Consider the following 18,129-nt stretch of genomic DNA (forward strand, 5'->3'; position numbering starts at 1 on the left):
GCAGAGGGAGCTGATCATGGAATTGAATCTGGGGCTCTCCCAACTGTCCCTCACTTCCTGCTCCTGTGGGCAGACTGACGCCCACACTCACCAGGGCTCACTAGCCTACTCTCTGCTGCTGCTGCTGCTAAGTCGCTTCAGTTGTGTCCAACTCAATGCGACCCCATAGACGGTAGCCCACCAGGCTCCCCTGTCCCTGGGATTCTCCAGGCAAGAACACTGGAGTGGGTTGCCATTTCTTTCTCCAATGCATGAAAGTGAAAAGTGAAAGTGAAGTTGCTCAGTCGTGTTCGACTCTTAGCGACTCCATGGACTGCAGCCCACCAGGCTCCTCCATCCATGGGATTTTCCAGGCAAGAGTACTGGAGTAGGGTGCCATTGCCTTCTCCGGACTCTCTAGCTGGGTCCATGTAACACTGTCTTTCTAGAAGGCTCCACCAGGGCCCTTGACAGTCTGACCCAATGACCACTTCCTTTTTTCAAAACAGGGTGCGGTGGGGGGGGGGCGGGGGGAGGTGGGGGGGAGGTGGGGGGGGAGGTGGGGGGGGAGGTGGGGGGGAGGTGGGGGGGGTGAGGAGGTAGTTAGGACTGTTAAGCAGTAATGGTTCAGATTCTGATTAAGAAAAAAAAATTTAAAAACCACACTACTGGCTTTGACTTTTCCACCTCACCTGGTTGGTAGTTTTCACTACATAGAAATGCCAACTGCTATTTGCATGGATGCTTTAAATATTAGATCAGGAGATTATGCTAACATCTTCAAACTGTAACGTGAAATAGCACTTGTCACAGGAATTAACTCCTACTTGACTGGAAGGATGACCTGCCTTCGAGGCTTTTTGAGTCCATCACATTATAAAGCATTTTCTCAGGTGCTGGTCTCGCAAGCAAACCAGTAACGTGAGGGGCAACGCCCCTCCCCCAATTCTCTGGGTTACAGTTCCGTAAGTCCCACTACCATCATTATTTTTTAACATACTTATTGAGCTGTGTGTGTGTGGCTGCTCCCTCCAGCCCTCATTTAATTTCAAATCAGTTCAGCCAGCGTTGGAGCCATATCCTGGGCCTGAGGACAAAAAGATTAAAATCCAATAAAGTTCTCCCAACACTTCCAGGGATGAAGCCCCCCGAGCAGCCCGAAGGCTTTGATAAGGGAGTAGATTTTGTTCCCGATCAGGAGTTTCCGCTCAGATGCGTCAGGAGAGGCAGGCCAGCGTCGGGGAGTTCGGGACTCGGGCCCCGGCAGTAGCTGGGAGACCGCCGGCGCCGCCGGCCGGCCGGGAGCGCAAGGGTTAAACGGTTTCCGCGAGGCCCGCCCTGGGGCCGCGCTTCCCGCTCCGCCGCGGTTCCTCCCTCCGCCGGTGACGCGCCGGCCTTTGCCCAAATATGTCCCTTTCCCCTCCCTCGCCCGACACCCGGCGCCCGCAGGCGCCCCCGAGCCACGGGGCTGGCACTCGGACGTCGCTCGGCCTCAGTGTCCCGGGAGCACTTCTCCGCGATGCCCTTCCGAAAAGGTAGGCGGGGTCCCCGCGGAGCGCGCTCGGGCCTGGGCGGGAGACCTGAGCGGCCAGGTGCTCGGGGAGGCCGGTAGGGCTCGGGCACCCGGGCTTCTCGGTGTGCCCGCCGGTCCCGTAATGCCCCTCTCTTTCCGCGCGGCTCCTCCGACCCCGCGTCGCCGCCTCCGGCCACCCTGTGGGCTCACACCGACGTGCCCGAGCCGGTGTGCAGCGTGCGCGGCGGAGGCCGCGCGCAGAGCGTGGGTCGCGGTACTTGGACCAACCCCGATCGCGCCGCAGCAAGTTCTGAGATGCAGGTGGAATCGGGTTCTCCCGGCGGGCTGAAGATTTGGGAAGGGAGTGTTCTATGGCGGCCAGAGGTGGCGAGAGGCTCGCAGCGTGGGGTCCCGGCGGCGCGCTCTGGTTGCCGTCCGAGCCTCCCGGAGAGACAGGCGGGGGAGCACGCAGGTGTGAAAGCAGATCCGAGTGGGAGTCCTGCCTCCGGCCTTTTCTACTTACCCTCGGACTCTCGGGAAGTCATTTAGCCGACCGGAGTCTCGGTTTCTTCATCCGCAGTAGGAGCGCGTCAGCTGGGACGTGTGGGACTGGTGAGAGGCGCGCGGGGCAGCTGGCAGAGGAGCGGCCCGCCTACCAGGCAAGATCTGCCTCCCTGTGCCCGGCAGCCTGCACGGAGCTTCCCACCGGGCCCACCTTCAGGCCCTGTTCCTCTGCAGAAAAGCCCCAGCTACTCCCATGGCCCATTTTCCTGGCGGGGTGATGAGGCCCTGCTGTGCCCAGGGCGCTGCAGAGCTGGGCCAGGATGCGCCATCCTCAGGTTGGCGCCTTGATGGATGGATGGAGGAGACTCGGTTTACTTTCCAAACAGAGCAGTCTGATTGACTCCTGATTTTTGTATTTCTGTTGGCAAGGGCTCGGGGACCCACTGTCACTCGGACCCAAGGCTTCCCCACGCCCACCTGGGTACCAGTGACCCAGGCCAGCGACTCCCTCTCGAACACCTGGGGACTGAGGACTGGCTGCGTGGCTTCCTCCCGCTGCCTCTACCCACCTTTCTGGCCGTCTCTACACTTCTCTCATCATCTCGATTCATCGTCAGATTAATGCTAGGGTTGCCCCGATTACCCTGTTGGCCTTTGTCCCTTAAACGGAGGTTGCTATGGTGCCACTGTGAGGTCCTGGTTGTGAAGGGGCACGGTCTGCATGCCGGCCTGTGGGGATGTTGAGAAGGTAGGTGGCAGCTCAGTGCGGGGACTGAGGGTTCAGTCAGGTCCTTGGCTGATGCTGATGGCGCATGGTCCCAAAGTGGCTGGCTTCAATGGCTCCATTATTCCATATAACGGGGCTGCCATGCCTCTGGGCACTCCCCAGAGTCCCCACCTGACCTCATGTTGCTGCAGCGTGAATGGTCATTTATCTACTGCGTCCGTGTGGTCTCTGGAGGCAGACTCCTGGGAGGCACAGCCGCCATTCACTGGGAGGGAGCCAGCCTTGCCAAGAAGGAGTAGGTCCCTGGGCAGCTGAGCTGATGTTCACGTGTGGAGGTTTCCCTCTGTGACAGCCTCGTTAAGTCACAGCAGACCTCTGTCCTCACGCTGCCCACGGTGTTTTGACTTTTCTCCCTAGTCCAAAGAGAAGAATGTTGCTGCCTGGACAGGCAAACCCTGCCCCTCTGTTCCATGAATGCTGATTCCTGAAGGGTCCAGGGTGTGAGAGACGGCCCTTGTGGCTTTTTCAGCTTTGCTGTGAGCCAGGGCAGGGCTCCGGCGGGCTTGCAGGCCAAGCAGAACTTCTCCACTTGACTGGGTTGGGACCTCCTGTTGAGAAATAAACACAGTGAGTGGAAATTAGGGCCAGACCAGGTACGTTCAGTCCAGTTCGGTGATGAGACATCTGGACCTGTCAGGAGGTGGAAAGGTCAGCCTGTGAGAAGGGCTGCGGCACTCCATCCTGGGAAACATCTCGGGGCTAGAGATTTCTATATATATACATATACACAGAATATATGCATGGTATATATACTGAGACTTCAGTGTGTGTGTGTGTATATATATATATATATATATACATACATACATACTCTTTCATACTTTAAAGGGGAGATTCTTTGGTGACTCAAATGGTAGAGTCTGCCCGCAGTGACGGAGACCTGAGTTCAATCCCTGGGAAATCCCTGGGAAATGACAACCCCCTCCAGTATTCTTGTCTGGAAAATCCCATGGACGGAGGAGCCTGGCAGGCTACAGCCTATAGGGTTGCAAAGAGTCAGACACGACTGAGCATCTTCACTCATTCATACTTCAAAGAATTTGAATCTGAATCTATTAATTATTTTTTTAAAATAACTAAAAAGATGGGCAATGAAAAGACTTTGCTTCTCTCCCTGCAAAACAACGAGAAGCCAGATGGAGGGCTCCTTTGTGGCTCACATCCAGAAGGCTAACTGACCGCTGTGTCTCCTAGGCTGTGTTTCTGTGTCTTGCAAGACAGATTCAGGGACCAGCTGGGTCAGGGCCTGGCAGGAAGCACTTGACCCGCTCATTCCAGGCAAGCTGAGAAGAGCTTAGTGAAGGTCCTATTACAAAGGTGCAGGATAGGGGAGAGAAGAACCACGGTGGGTATTACAGAAGCCCCGGCAGTCCCACCCCAGGACGGGGGCGCTGAAGGTCCAGCAGTCACTGGAGCTGGTGGCTGGATGGGGCCTGCCCCTCTCTGGAGGATGCTGGTGGCTCGTGACCCTGCAGAGACCACTTGCCGCTCCCTCTCTCTGACCCTAGGGCATTGGCAGCAGAGGGCCAGGAAGCTCGTTGTGTGCATGCGGGTCAACTTGTGGGGACCCGAACCTGCTGGGACCTGGCCTTGCCCTTCCTGGCAGTGGGTCTGGGGCGACAAACAGATAGCCACTCAGGCTTTGGTTCTCAGCCTGTGCCTTGCCTCTGGAGGGGCTCGATCGATGGCACTGAATGTAATGCGGACAGAGTTCTGTGACTGCACACCTCTTGCTTGCTTGCTCATTCATGTGCTCCTTCACTCATTCATTCTTTAGATTGAGTGTCTGCTGTGTGCCAGGCATGCTGGAGGTTCTCTACCTGCAGTTACACCCCCCGGGGCGTGATCCACCTGCCGTGATGACAGCAGCAGGAACCATGTAGCCCGAATGGGGTGAACGGTGGGGCTGGGGTGGCGGGCAGAAACCTTCGATGACCTTCCCTGCCGGCTGAGGGGATGACATGCCAGCACCATGTTCATGCTGTTCACCATGTTCACACCCGCCCTGGCCTCTTTCCTTGGTGGCTTCAGGGTGCCGGTGGCTGTTTTGGGGGAACAGAGTGGGACCCTTGGTTGAACTGCTGGAATCTTGAGATGGGCTAGAGTGACAATGAAACACCCTGATGTGGACCATCGGGGAAAATCGTGAGAACAAAGTGGGTGGCAAAAACTTAGGTGGGAACCCATCACGGCAGGTGGATCACGCCCGGGGGGTGTGACTGCAGGTAGAGAACCTCCAGCGTGCCTGGCGCACAGCAGACGCTCGATCTAAAGAATGAATGAGTGAAGGAGCCTAACCCAAAACTTAGGCGGTGAATCGGGGGATTAAACCTGTGAACCTGGCATGTCCCCCTCTGGAGGACTTTGAAGCCAGGCTGGATGGTGATTTTCTAGGGGGTGGAGGGGTGCTCCATTCCGAGTCTGGGGCTTGGACCAAATTCTTGGGACTCTCTCAGGTGGAGAAGCTGGAAAAATGTCTTTAGATGGTGGAGTCCTAGGTGTTCCTGCACATCCCACCTTCAGAAGGGAAGGGGAGAGAGGGGTGAGTTTCTGATAATAACAGTGAGAAACCAAACTCACACTTAGGGAGCACCTTCCAGTCCTGGGGTGAGAGCTCTGCCTGTGTGCACTTACCCTCTCAACCACCCCAGGACTGTTCCGTCCACTGCAAGGGTGAAGGACAGAGGCTCTGTATGCAGCAGTCAGCTCAGGCACTGAGCAGAGCCGGACCGAGGCTTTGCCTTTCCAGCTCTGCCCGCGATGGTAGGCTAGGCAGGGATGTGTTTGGTACTTTGTGCATCAGGCTGAGACTGCACAGCGTGAAAAGTCTGCAGTTATGGACCAGCAGCGTTTTCCACATTAGACAGGAGCAGAGAGAAACTTAGATGCCTGAATCTTCTGAGTCCTTGAGGGAGGCCCGAGGAGGGCATGGGGCTGCATGTGGAGGCAAGTCGTGTTCTTGTCTCTCCCGTGGCCCCGAGGGCACACCTGTCAGGGGCAGGACTCAGTGCCCTGGTCTGGCCAGATGATTGGCTACAGCTGCCCAGGGAGCCGCCCCGGCCCCTGCTGGGAGTGGAGGCATGGACCAGTGCCACCATCACAGGAGAGGCGGCCCCTGAGGGGTTCCTGCAGGTGAGCTGCGGGCAGTGGGTTTTTGGACCCAAGCTGAGGCCCTCTCCTTCCTTTCTCTCCCAATAGGATTGCAGAAAGCAGACCCTGGCTCTACCCTCCAGAAGGCTGGGCTGGTCCCTCGTCCCTCCATCAGCCCCAGTGCTCTGGTGCTGGGCCAGCACCACCCTCTGCCCTGGTGCAGGCAGGCCATGTCGTGGGGCGCTCTCCTCCTCTGGGTCCGGGGCAGCTTGCTGGGCAGGAGGCTCCATCTCAGAGACTCTGCCCCAGAGAAGCACCTGCCAGCCAGGCCGGGCCATCTCGTTTCCTTAAGGGCCTCTGTTCCCACAGGATCCTCTGCTTTGTCCTCCTAGGCCTTCGACCCCTGAGCTGTGCCCCTCTAATGCTTTCCTGTTCCCTTAAAGCATGTCCTCTGCTGTGGTCCATGTCCTCAGCATCCCGTGGTGGCCCCCAGGACCCCCAGGCTCCCACATCTGGGCTCCGTGCCTGCATCTGCTCCCCTGGGAGAGCTAACCGCCCCCTCCTGGGTTGGGGAGGGGGAGATGTACCATCCACACACGTGGATACACACAGGCTTCTGGTCCTGCCTTAAGGCCCTGCTCAAGTTCAAGTCTTCTCTGCCCTGTTTTCCATCTATTCTGTGCAGATTGGGCTCTTGCAGATGCCTACTTGTGCTCAGTTTGCTTGCCCTCGATTTGGGGAGGGTCTGGATCTCATACTTCTATCCAGCCACGTAGTTGCAAGTGCTCCATAAATCCTTGTGTCTGGTTAGTTTGTCCAAAACTCCATTTTCCTCTGCGGTAAGCAGTTGTAGAGCCGAGGTAAGACTGTCAGATTCCCTGATCACTGAAAGATTTACGGCCATGCTCCCATGTGTAATCTAAAAGAAAGACAACACCAAGCCATAAATGTAAGCAAGGCAGACACACGTGATTCTGACAATGGTCCCTATTTTTTTATGCTTCTGGGTGAAACAGTAGGTCCTTAACAACAGCACCTGATGCTGTGCGCCTGTGTGGTCTGCACCTTGGTGGGTTCAGACCTGGGGGCCCCATGCAGGTAGACGCTCTTTTCTTCTCCTTATGGAGCTAAAAGCGCCCATTGCTCACATGTGCTCAGGATTTGTGGATCCGTGAAGTGTCCAAGCCTCCGGCACCCCACCCACCCCCAACCCTCCCCTGCAGGGGACATGAGTCTCTCCTTGAACTTCACAGGGTTTTCCCAGGGCAGGCCTGCCTGAGCCATCACCTGTCTCCCAGTACCCAGCTCCTTTGTGGGTGGCCTTCCTGTTTCCTCCTGATCTCCAATGGGTCCCAGGAGGTGCGGACAGCCCTCGGCCTCAGCTGACCATTTGGAACCAAGGAGGTGGCACCCTGAGATTGCTCCAGCTCCGGACCAGGGACCGATGTTCCCCCCGGCTTGGACGCTCGTCACACACGCTTCCTGCTCTGTCTGCCCCTTGGAGCTCCTTTAGCTAAGCTGGGCTGTGGGAGGCAGGGGGCGGGGGGGCCCACTGGACTGTGTCCTCCAGGGACTCTGTCCTGGGCACCCTGGACAGCCTCTCCCAGCAGCTCCAGGGGACAGGTTGAAGTCTTAGGAGAGTGGCAACTGAAGGTGTCCTGGGTGCCAGGGAGAAGCACATCCTTATCCCACTGGCCTGAGATGGCCCGTCTGGATACTGGCTGCATCTGTGTCCAGGGACTGAGCAGGGGGGCCCAGCCAGGGTGGGGGGCATGTCGAAACTCTGGGCAGGGGCCAGGCAGGCGATGTGTGAGCAACAGGAGGGTGTGGGACTGTCTGGCCCTGGCTGCCCCTGCTGGGATGGGCAGGGGCACTGACGCTCTTGAGGGAACAAACGTGTTCTTTCCAAGGACTGACTACTGCTTTGGTGTTTTGACTGTGGGCTTGACCTGCTGAACCTAGAGTAGGGTTCAGGGAGGCCTCCCCCTGAGGCTTCTTGGGCTCATCCAGAGGCCTGGGGACCTGGGCCAGTGCAGTCAGAGGGAGAGCAAGGTTCCATCAGCCCGTGGGGGTGGACAGGAGCTTAGCGAGGTGCAGGAAGAGAGAGGGAGAAAGACCCGAGCAGGACCCTGGGGAAGGCCGGCCCCTGGCACCCCGGCCCCAGGATGGCAGGGGCAGCAGACCCGAGCAGAACCCCCGGGAAGGCCCGGCCCCTGGCACCATGGCCCCAGGACGGCAGGGGCAGCAGACCCAAGCAGAACCCCGAGGAAGGCCTGGCCCCTGGCACCACGGTCCGAGGACAGCAGGTGCTGGCCGGGGACGGGGCTCCAGGGGCACCGTCTGTCTTATTTCTGGCCACACACTTGGGTTGTGCTTAGCTGCTCAGTCATATCTGACTCTTTGCAACCCCATGGACAGTAGCCCGCCAGGTTCCTCTGTCCATGGGGATTCTCCAGGCAAGAACACTGGAGTGGGTTGCTTTGCTTTCCTCCAGGGGATCTTCCCAACCCAGGGATTGAACCCAGGTCTTCTGCATTGCAGGCGGATTTCTTTACCAGCTGAGCCACCATGGAAGCCCATACTTGGGTTAACTGGGGGCTTTTTAAAAAAGTCTGATGTGCCAGAAATTTTGATTTAATGGTACTGGGTTGATGCCTGGACAGAAAGATTCATGAAACAGTCTCATCCTTAGCATACAGGTACACGGTGACATTTCCAGTCAGTTCCATTTCATTAACAAGGAGGCTGGTCAGGCTTCAGCAAACCCACTTCAAGGCCATGAACAAGGAGAGCCCAGCACTCCTAAGAACGCTCTCGTTGCACCTCAGGGACCAGGAAGCCCTCACGGCGCCTCCAGACTTCTTGCCGCTTGGGCTCTGGGTGTGACTGAGGGTCTCCGGCAGGTCTGGGGGTGCAAGGGACCTTCCCAAACTCAGTAGGGTGGGGGGCTTTGTGCATCTGCCTCAAAGGAGGGAGGCCTCCACCATGCAGCCATCCATCTGCAAGGGCCACCTTTCTCTGGGGAAACATCAGAAAACAGATGTTTGGGGAACACGAGGAAAGAGAGGGTTACAGCTGAGGAACGTGGGAGAAAAGGCAGGAGACGCACTGGGAGGCTGGATGGGCTGCCTCGGACGACCCCGACCCCGTGAGCTTACTTCAGTCGCCTCCAGAAGTCCTTCGATTGCACGGCACACGTCTGTCCTTTGCCTCGTGGAGCAGGACTGGGTGAGGCGCCAAGGGTGCAGCAGGGAACTGGCCAGACGCCTGTCCTCGTGGGCTTCCATTCTGACGGGGAGACAGACGGTAACAGGCGAGTCAGTGAGCACAGCGCCTGTCCACGGGGTATCCGCGCTGGGTAGAAAAATAATGCAAGAAAGACGAGGGAAGGCTGTATGGGCGGGGGAGGCGCTGCTGTTTGCAATAGATGGTCACCGAAGGGACATTTGAGCAGGGACCGAAGGGAGTGGGGAGTGAACCACGTGGTTTCTTAGGAGAGTGTCTGGCAGGGGGGTGTGTAGATGCAAAGGCCCTGCGGCTGTTGTGGGCTGAGTTTGGAGGTGGGAGGGGCTGATGTAGGGTGGGTGTGGATCACGGTTCAGAAGGGGTGGGTGGGTGGTGTGGGCCCTCAAGGCCATTATAAGGCCTTGGCCTCCTCCCTGCAATGGGATGGGAGGCCCTGGGAGGGACTTGGTGGAGGGCAGGCACAAATCAACTATATTATAAAACCCTCAGGCTGGCACATGGCTGCCCTCCTGGGACCAGACTGTAGGTGATGTATTCAGGAGGTAGAGATGGCAGGTCTATGGATGGATCGGATGTGGAGGGAGAGAGAGTTGGGGCGGCTCCCACGACTGCCCCCGGCTGACCTGTGGACATGCTGGGCACGTTACTGTTAACAGTTGCATGGTCAGCAGAGGGGGCAGGTCACAGCGGGGCTGGGGGGCTCAGTGATTGCTGAGTAACCGTGAGAGGATTCAGGAGGATTGGGACTTGGCAAGCGGACATCTGCAGAGATCCAGTTTGCTCTGGGCTGATCTCCAGACAGACACTTTTTGTAAGAAGAAACTGGCTTTCAAGTCAAATCAGCATTGACCGTTGTTTTTATTTAAAAAGTATTTATTTGGCTGCATCGGATTTTAGTTGTGTCACGCAGGATCTTTCATTGCAGCACACGAACTCTTTAGTTGCGGCACGCAGGCTTAGTTGCCCTGCGGCATTTGGAATCTTCGGTACCTGCTGTTGTTCGGTCCCGTAGTCGTGTCTGACTCTGCAACCCCATGGACTGCAGTACGCCAAGCTTCCCTATCCTTCACTCTCTCCTGGAGCTTGCTCAAATTCAAGTCCATTGTGTTGGTGATGCCATCCAACTATCTCATTATCTGCTGCCCTCTTCTCCTGCCTTCAGTCTTTCCCAGCATCAGGGTTTTTTCTAATGAGTCAGCTCTTCGCATCAGGTAGCCAAAGTATTGGAGCTTCAGCTTCAGCATCAGTCCTCCCCGTGAATATTCGGGTTGATTTCATTTAGGATTGACTGGTTTGATCTCCTTGCTGTCCAGGGGATTCTCAAGAGTCTTTGCCAGTCTTCTAGTTCCCTGACCAGAGTCGAGTCCGTGTCCCTGAGATATCCCCATTTTAGCATTGACAGTCCCCAGAGTCAGCTGCCTCCTCATCCCAAGCAAACTGGTATGGTGGATACCTGACCCACCTTCCGCCAGCCCTCGTGCCTTGGGCTTGATGACCCCTGGATGCCCTCTTGTTGGAGAAGTAGGTTTGAAAACTTCCATATTGGAGCAACAAATAGAATCCAAGTTATTTTTATGGCCCTGGGTTACAGGCTGGAAAGTATGGAAGATAAGTTTCAAAGCAATTCTGTCAGCAGACACAGTAGAAAATCAGAACAAGAATGTTATCAGCAACTTGCTGTAATAACAGCAAAGGAATCTGAATCTGCAAATGGCCTGGCTTCTGCGTGAAAAACCTAAAACTCAAATGTCATCCCTTTTTCACGAAAGTGAGTCAGTCAGCATTCACTTTACCATGAGTCATGATGTCATGACATCATTTCCCAGACGTAAAAATGGGGAACGAAGCACGGGACCCACTTCAAGCTGAAATCATGTTTGGTGCAAATCCCAGATGATATAAAAGCTTTTTTGAATAAAGTCATTTGAATGCAGGGAAAGGTCATGTGGTCACTGGCTGCTCTAGAGGAAATTGGTTTCTTCATGTTATAAAACTTCTACAGATTTCATTTGTGCATGGCTCCCAATATGTAATTCGGGGCATGACGGCAAACCGGTCATCCGCACTCCAGGAGCACCAGCTGTGCCAGGCAAGCGGGGTGGCCTGTGTGTCTCTGTGGCTGTGTTCCTTTCTCTGGCTGCTGTTAGAAATAACCAAAGAGCCTGGGAAAACCTTTTAGAAATGAGCCAGTGTGTAATGGGATGAAGGAGAAAAAGAAATTCCTCCTCTTCACCGCTCAGGAAAATGCAGGTGAAGAGCGTGGTGGAAGGCACCGTTTTCCCCTTCTTTGCTGACAGACAGGAAGGCTGGCATGGCGTGCTGGGTAGAACAAGGACCACAAGGGTGGTCTCTGACATACTGCTGGAGGGTGAGTGAGCTGGCAGAGGGCCTGGGAGGCAGTCTGGGGCTGTCTTATAAAGTGGACACCCACACATCCTGTCACCAGGTCATTCTTGGGTGTGTCACCGAGACACACTCCTGGACAGCTGGTGTCCACTGAGACTCTGTTAGGAAGCCCTTTAAACACCCCGAAAGCACATGAACAGAAGCATGAGTTCATTCTTGGTATAGCCCCATAGTGGAGTATTCTGTGGCCGTCTGAATGAGCTGCACTCTGAAGACAGCTACACTCAGTATTGCCCATGACTATTAAAAAAAAAAACCCTCAAAACATTGGATACAGATGCTTTAAAAAAATAAAACCCACAAAATCTAAGCAATATGCTTTTTTAAAACTTCATTCCCTTTTATAGCTTTTTTTTTTTTTTAAATAATTAATTTGGCTGCGCTGGATCTTAGTCGCAGCATGTGGGATCCTCGTTTTGGCATGGGGATCTAGTTCCCTGCCCAGGGATGGAACCCGGGCCCCCTGAGTTGGGAGTTCGATGCTTAGCCACTGGACCACCAGGGAAGTCCTACAGTTGCTTGGTTTTAAATGGGTGAATTATGACTCAAGACAGCCGTTCCAAAAACCAAACAAAAAGAATTCATCGCCTTCATGGCAGCTGCTTTCTCAGCCTTCAAGAAGCAAGGTTTTGTCTCCACTTCCTGGATGAGAAGAAAGAAAGATTTCACAGACCCTGCCGAGGTGACGGATGACCAGGAGGAACAGCCGAGGCTGGTGCTGGGTTCCAGTCTCCGTCTGGACTTCTGCCCGCCTGCCACATCTTTCTGCTTCTTCCGAGGGTGCCAGGTTCTGGGCAGGGGTGACATGGACCTTGGCCTGGGGGTGCCCCAGGCGACCTCAGGGGGCGTGGGAGAGCATACTGGGTGGGCAGGAGGGACTTGATTCCAGTCCTGTGATGTCTCTCTCTGTCGGGGGGCCTCTGATGGTCCCTTCATCTCTCAGGACTTTTGTTCTCTTCTATAAAAGGAGGAATTGGCTGGGTCATCTCTGGCAGCAAGCGCACTGTGTGATTCTAATGATCCTCTTTCATCTCTCATGCTGTTAGGGTTGGTTTCTTCAATATGCATTTGAGTTTTAGTCCCCAAAGGGCTACAGTAATGATTCCTACGTTTAACTGGTAATACATGTAGTATATTTAGTTATCTCGATGGGTATCCCGAAGGTCTTTCCGTTTCCATTAACCCCTCTTCTTCATCCCCTCTACAAAGTGTGCGTCACACTAAGAGCTGGTATATAGGCAACTTGGACAAATCAAAACAGGACAGTCTCTCCTGCTCCGAAGTGTCATCTTGTCCTAATCTGGGGATCCTTTGGTGATTACAAAAATGTGGTTTACACCAAGACCTAAGTGAATCTTTTCTATCATTGGCTTACATTTTATGTGTTTTTAAGCTGAGGTGTAACATATATACGAGAAGTGTTCAAATCTCGATCAGTCTCTACACGTCTATTGGTGTTGAATTCACTAAGACATTAGGAGCAATTCTTTACTTTGCAAGATCTAGCCCTTTCTCTCTCTCCAGAGGTAATAGTGGTTCCTGTGCCATGATGTGTGTTCACTCCATTTCCCCAGCTGGACCGTAAGCTCCTGGGCAGTGTCCCCTTGTCCAGCCTTGGGCCTGATATGATTGATAGCCATATACTGAATTAACTAAAGAATTAGTAGGAACATTAATACTTCAGGCCTCAAAGGATATCACTCTCTGACTTGAGGGTCTTTCTTTCTTCTTGATTAACTTATTAATGGAATCGTCTCCCAGCCCCTGACAGTGATCGCACAGAAGGTCCACACAGAGGAGCCTGACCTTCACGGGAAGGAACACAAGGCTGCTGAGCCAGCGCTGTGTCCAGAGCCTCCGGGCTTTGTAGCCCCCTGGCTTGGGAGCCCGCAGCCCCTCAGCCTCCGTGTGTTGTTGATGCTGTAACACCGCTCTGATGACTTCTCTGAGGGGCATTTCCGTAGGTTTTATTCTGCCTTTACCTCTCCTTCATTGCTCTGTCTGGTTAACAAGTCAAATGCCTCTTTTTCAGAGGGTGACCAGTTTGAGTTAGACACAGTCCTCTTCAAGCTGCTTAGATTGAAGTCCTAAGTTATTCCAGCCAGGACACCTGCTGTCCCATTCACACAGGGTGTCTGGGGGGTTGTGCAGAATGAATCAGAACCCCTGAGAGGAGGGCCCTGAAACATGAGATAACAGAGTTCAGGCCGCCCTGGGTCTCCTCCCAAAGGCTTGAGAACCACGGCAGCAAGTGTGTGATGAATGAATGACACAGGCCTGGCCGACCTCCTGTAATGAAGGAGACATAAAATGCTTAAATGACAGCAGAAATGTGTCCCAGCACAACTGGCCAAAGGGGGGACTTTGGTTTCAGGAGACCTTTGCAGTGACCCCGTGTGCGTCTTAATTATCAATGTCCACATCACTCTTTGATCTGCACCTGCCCTCCTCAGAGTCCGTTATAAAGAGGCCCCCTCTGAGCACGTGGGCCTCCCTGGGGGGACACCGCCCTGCTGAGAAGGCGGCCTGGGAGCAGATGGAAACCTTTCTGCAGCGAACGTTGGACAAAACACCTGGGATTCGTTTGCCCCAGACGTGTCCCTTTCACTGCGTGTGTATTTTATTTGTGTGTCTACACGAACATAAGATGTTTGATTTACGTTTGATGACTCAGAAAATAGTTCTCAGGTCCACGAGCATTCATTGCATGTGTCAGCAATGAGTGATACTCCTTGCCTGGAGGAAGTTTTCCATTTCTGTCTGTATCGCTTTCTACTTTAAAAAATGTTAAGCATTTAGCAAAGTTGCAGGCACAGCACAGGGGATGACCCGCATTGCCTGGATTCCCCAGCAGTTGTTGCATTTTAATGTGTATTGTCTCAGGGTGTTTTGTTGTTGTTGAAACATTTGAGACTTCATTGCAGACATCTTAACACTTCATCCCTGAATACTTTAGCGTGTTCCTCCCCAAATCAAGAATGTTCTCTTAAATTATCCACATGGATTTGAGGATTTTTACAATGATGATCGCATGTGTTAGAATCCAGTCCTGACCTGATGGATTTTAACGCTCAAAACGCCCCAGATTTAACAGACACCCTTTCAAGTCAGCTGCCATGTCTTTTTGACACGTTCCCTTTGCCTTTTGAGCTCTTCTTTATTTTTCTGTCACCACCAGGTGCTTTCATCCTGTCTCAGCCTTGGGATCAGCGGCTGCTCCAAAGAGCCCTGGTTTCTTTCACTGGAGGATGGTGGTTATAAGTCAGACCTGGGCTCTGGTTTGATTTTTGCTCATGGGCTACCATTGTTTCTGGGGACTTTTCAGTGGATAGAGCTAGGAAACATGCTTTAAAAAAATATAAATTCATACTGCTCTCATTCTGGCCCAATACCAGATAGCTTTTCCTTTCCTTTCTCCCAATTTTGCATATTTACCTTTTATATTTTCCCCAGGAATCTTTTTTTTTTTTTTTTTAATTTTGGGGCTTCCCTGGCAGTCCAGTGATAAGACTCCATACTTCCACTGCAGGGGGCATGGGTTTGATCCTGTCAGGAAACTAAGATCCCAGAAGCTGCACAGTGAGCCTTTTTTTTTTTTTTTTAATCTTCACTCTCCTTTACTCCTGGTATTATTAATTTGGTATCCAAAATTCCTTGTGCTGAATATCTGATTCCCCATGAGCGATGGCATTGAGTGGATCATAAATTCAGTGCACAGGTGGGGGCTGATTGTCCTATCTTCTGGGGCCTTAAAAAATATCTGCAGACAGGAGGTCTGAAGGAGACCACAAGCAAGAATACTTCGGTTCCTTCTGTATCTGCCAGTTACTTCACAATGCATGTGTTTTACTTTAACAGAATTTTTACCGTAAAGTTCAGGGGATGGGGTGTGGCACTCCCGCACCTGCTGTCTGAGTGCTCCCAACTCCTCTGGGCAACAGGCCTGCTCCTCCACGGCCACAAGCAGATAAGCAACATGCAGCTCGGACTACCAGGCATTTAAAGGAGGAGAAAGGAAATGAAAGAAAAATGTTCGATGAAGATTGCCTCTCCCCTCATAAAAAGATCAATAGAAGGAAAAAATGTTTAAATGATGAACAGACATATACCCACAAAGATATGAGACTCAAAAGGCTGCCAGGCAGTGAACTAAGGAAGGGATGAGGGTCTGGGGGCTTCAGAATGAAGGAAAGGTCGGTGAAGAAGCACTGTCTCCCATAAACAGGACCCCTTCTGATGTGAATTTCTCTTATAAAAAGGGTAACTTTTCCTCTGCCGTCTCTCTAAAATAACCAGCTCAAAATAATCCTTAAGCCAGGAGGCATATTTTAGGGTGGCAGGCTCTGCCGCCCTCGATACACCTCCTGGAGCCAGGCTGCGGGGATGGAGGTGGCCCAGGGGCTGGGGGAGAAAGAGGGGCAGGCAGAAGGCAGGTGTCCACGGGGCCTCCGCCGTGGGAGGCCAGGCAGGAGCCTGCAGGTGGAGCCCTGCCCCAGCGGCCACCGCCTCGCCCTCCCTGGGTTGACGATGGGCATGCAGGTCAGCTGAGCCCGGCTGCCCCGGGAGAGGTCACCCCGGGACAAGAGGCGGCGGCGGCGGCGGCGGCGGCGGCGGGAGGGGCAGGAAGGGGCGGGGCGGGGCCCGGTGGTTCGGGCGGGGTCGAGCGCGCGGATGGGCGCGCGGATTGGCTGCCTGCGCGGAGCACGGACCGATCAGCGCGCGCCCCGCCTCGCCCTGGTGCGCCGCACGCCGCGTTCACGTGGCTCCGCCCCACCCGGCTCAGCTGCACGGGTCCTGCACGTGGGCGCGGCGTGGCGTGCAGTCCGCGGTACCGGCAGGCGCCGCGTTCGAGTTCCACGCCTAGCCTTTCCGCGGCCTGGTTTCATGTTCCGGCCTAGGGTTCTTTCCGAGAAGGCCCGGGAGTGGCCGTATTTTGTTTAAAGCGCCAGAGGAACTAGGGCGGCAGGTGGTTTGCCATTCGGGCGGGGCCAGGAGGGCGCGGCGCAGAAGAGGAAGGGGATCGGGGAGGCATTAAAAAGAGCCCGGACGGGGAGATTGCGTAATCCCGTGCAGTGTTTTTATCTTCGGGAAGTAAACAGTGCAAGTGTCTGCGTTTCGTTTTCCTGCCCGGCCGAAACATATACCAAAAGATGTACCAAATTGATCGTGGACGCGGTGTTCCGTGTGACACGGTGTAAACAACTTGCACAGCCTGCCCTGGAGGGCGCCTCCACAGGGTCGGGGGCTTCAGTGGCCCCAGGAAACCGCGGCCACCTTGTGCGTGCGAGCTCTCCTAGCCCCCATGGGTTGAGGCTTAGGTGTCTCAAGCTTCGACCCCTAGCTGAACAACTCTTTCCCCAGCCCCTCACCCTCACTCAGAGCCTAGAATGAGTTGGGTCTGTGGAGCTCTGGAGTTAACTTTCGAGAGTGACTCAGCTAGTGGAGGGTCAGGAAACCAAGTCACATGAGGAGTGGTTGAAGAATTGGGGTGTTTAGCCCAGACAGGTCCCTGGGGCACACAAGCGCAGCTACAAATATGTGAAGGACTCTTGGATTGCTCAGGTACCGTGCTGCCTGAGGGGACAGAACGGGGATGTTTATGGCAGGTGAATTTCAGGTCAATTACGGAGAAGGGGCAGCAAAGAACCTTGCTGGAGTTTTATCCAGGAACCTGGTACAGATAGGTGTTTACTTGTTTCAGTAGGAAAATGGTGGCGCTTAGATTCAAACTCTGATCTACCAGATTCCAGAGCCTTTTCATTTTTCATGATGCATCTGTTTTAATGCAATGGGTTACTTTGTGGGTAATGACAGTGCCAAAGTGTTTCTGCAATGATGGAGTGCATTGGACTGGAAGGTTCAGCCAGGTCTGTTAAGCCGTGTCACTGATTTCTGTATCTGATGGAGAAGGATCTTGTCCTGGGCCAAACAAGGATACCAGGGCTACCTTGGAAGGAAGAGATCCCCCCCCCCCATTTCACCAGCAAGTCAGATTTTCCACCAGGGCACATGTCTGCTCCATTGGCCCTGCAAGTGCTCTCACCTGTTGAAACAGTCCTGGCTTTGAGTTTAACAAATGAGGTAACAGGGTCCAGTTGTCATCAGTCTTTGTTACAACCTCCCAACCCATTTTTTGCATCTGACACTCTGCTCCTTGTGCACTCCACCTGTCTAGACTCAGGTACACGTGGGACTAACAGTAAGAGCTGAGGTCTGGGGGAGCAAGTAGGACTGAGTATGTCAGCCCTACAGGCAGCATGAGTCACAGTGCCATGAAAAGTCAGGAGGGGAGGGCCCAGGCTGGTTGGATTTCAGTCTGTGGCCCCTAGGGCCTCAAGAGTTCACACTTTTAAGCCTCTAGAGTAGATGCATAGAGGAAGTGGCCCTCTTTGAGGTCTTGGATTCACTTTATGAGTTAATATCTTCAAGCTTTCTGAAAAGCTGAGCACTTAAGGAGTCATTCTTTGTCTCCACTGTATATATTGTTCAGTATTTCTCATGTTAGCACCCCTGGGAGGAAGGTAGGGGTATGAAATGCATGTAACATAGGAGGCAGAATCTGGTTTTTCTTGGATCTCTAGTGAACCTGATTGCAATTTCTTAT

At 53.9% G+C, this 18,129-nt stretch overlaps 1 protein-coding gene across 2 annotated transcripts in view; it reads left to right on the forward strand.

The window, feature by feature from the left end:
- The first annotated feature begins 1,383 nt into the window (after nucleotides 1-1,383).
- The window catches only part of PFKFB3 (6-phosphofructo-2-kinase/fructose-2,6-biphosphatase 3), a 77,337-nt gene continuing 60,591 nt past the window's right edge, over nucleotides 1,384-18,129 (forward strand). Inside the window, exon 1 of one of the 2 annotated variants that reach the window (XM_027560156.1) lies at nucleotides 1,384-1,514. In XM_027560156.1, coding sequence (XP_027415957.1) covers nucleotides 1,499-1,514 — 16 coding nt within the window. In that variant the 5' untranslated portion in view covers nucleotides 1,384-1,498. The remainder of the gene's footprint in view (nucleotides 1,515-18,129) is intronic. The other variant, XM_027560151.1, reaches the window with a different exon arrangement.

Source organism: Bos indicus x Bos taurus, chromosome 13, assembly GCF_003369695.1.
Source record: "Bos indicus x Bos taurus breed Angus x Brahman F1 hybrid chromosome 13, Bos_hybrid_MaternalHap_v2.0, whole genome shotgun sequence".
Lineage (NCBI taxonomy): Eukaryota > Metazoa > Chordata > Mammalia > Artiodactyla > Bovidae > Bos > Bos indicus x Bos taurus.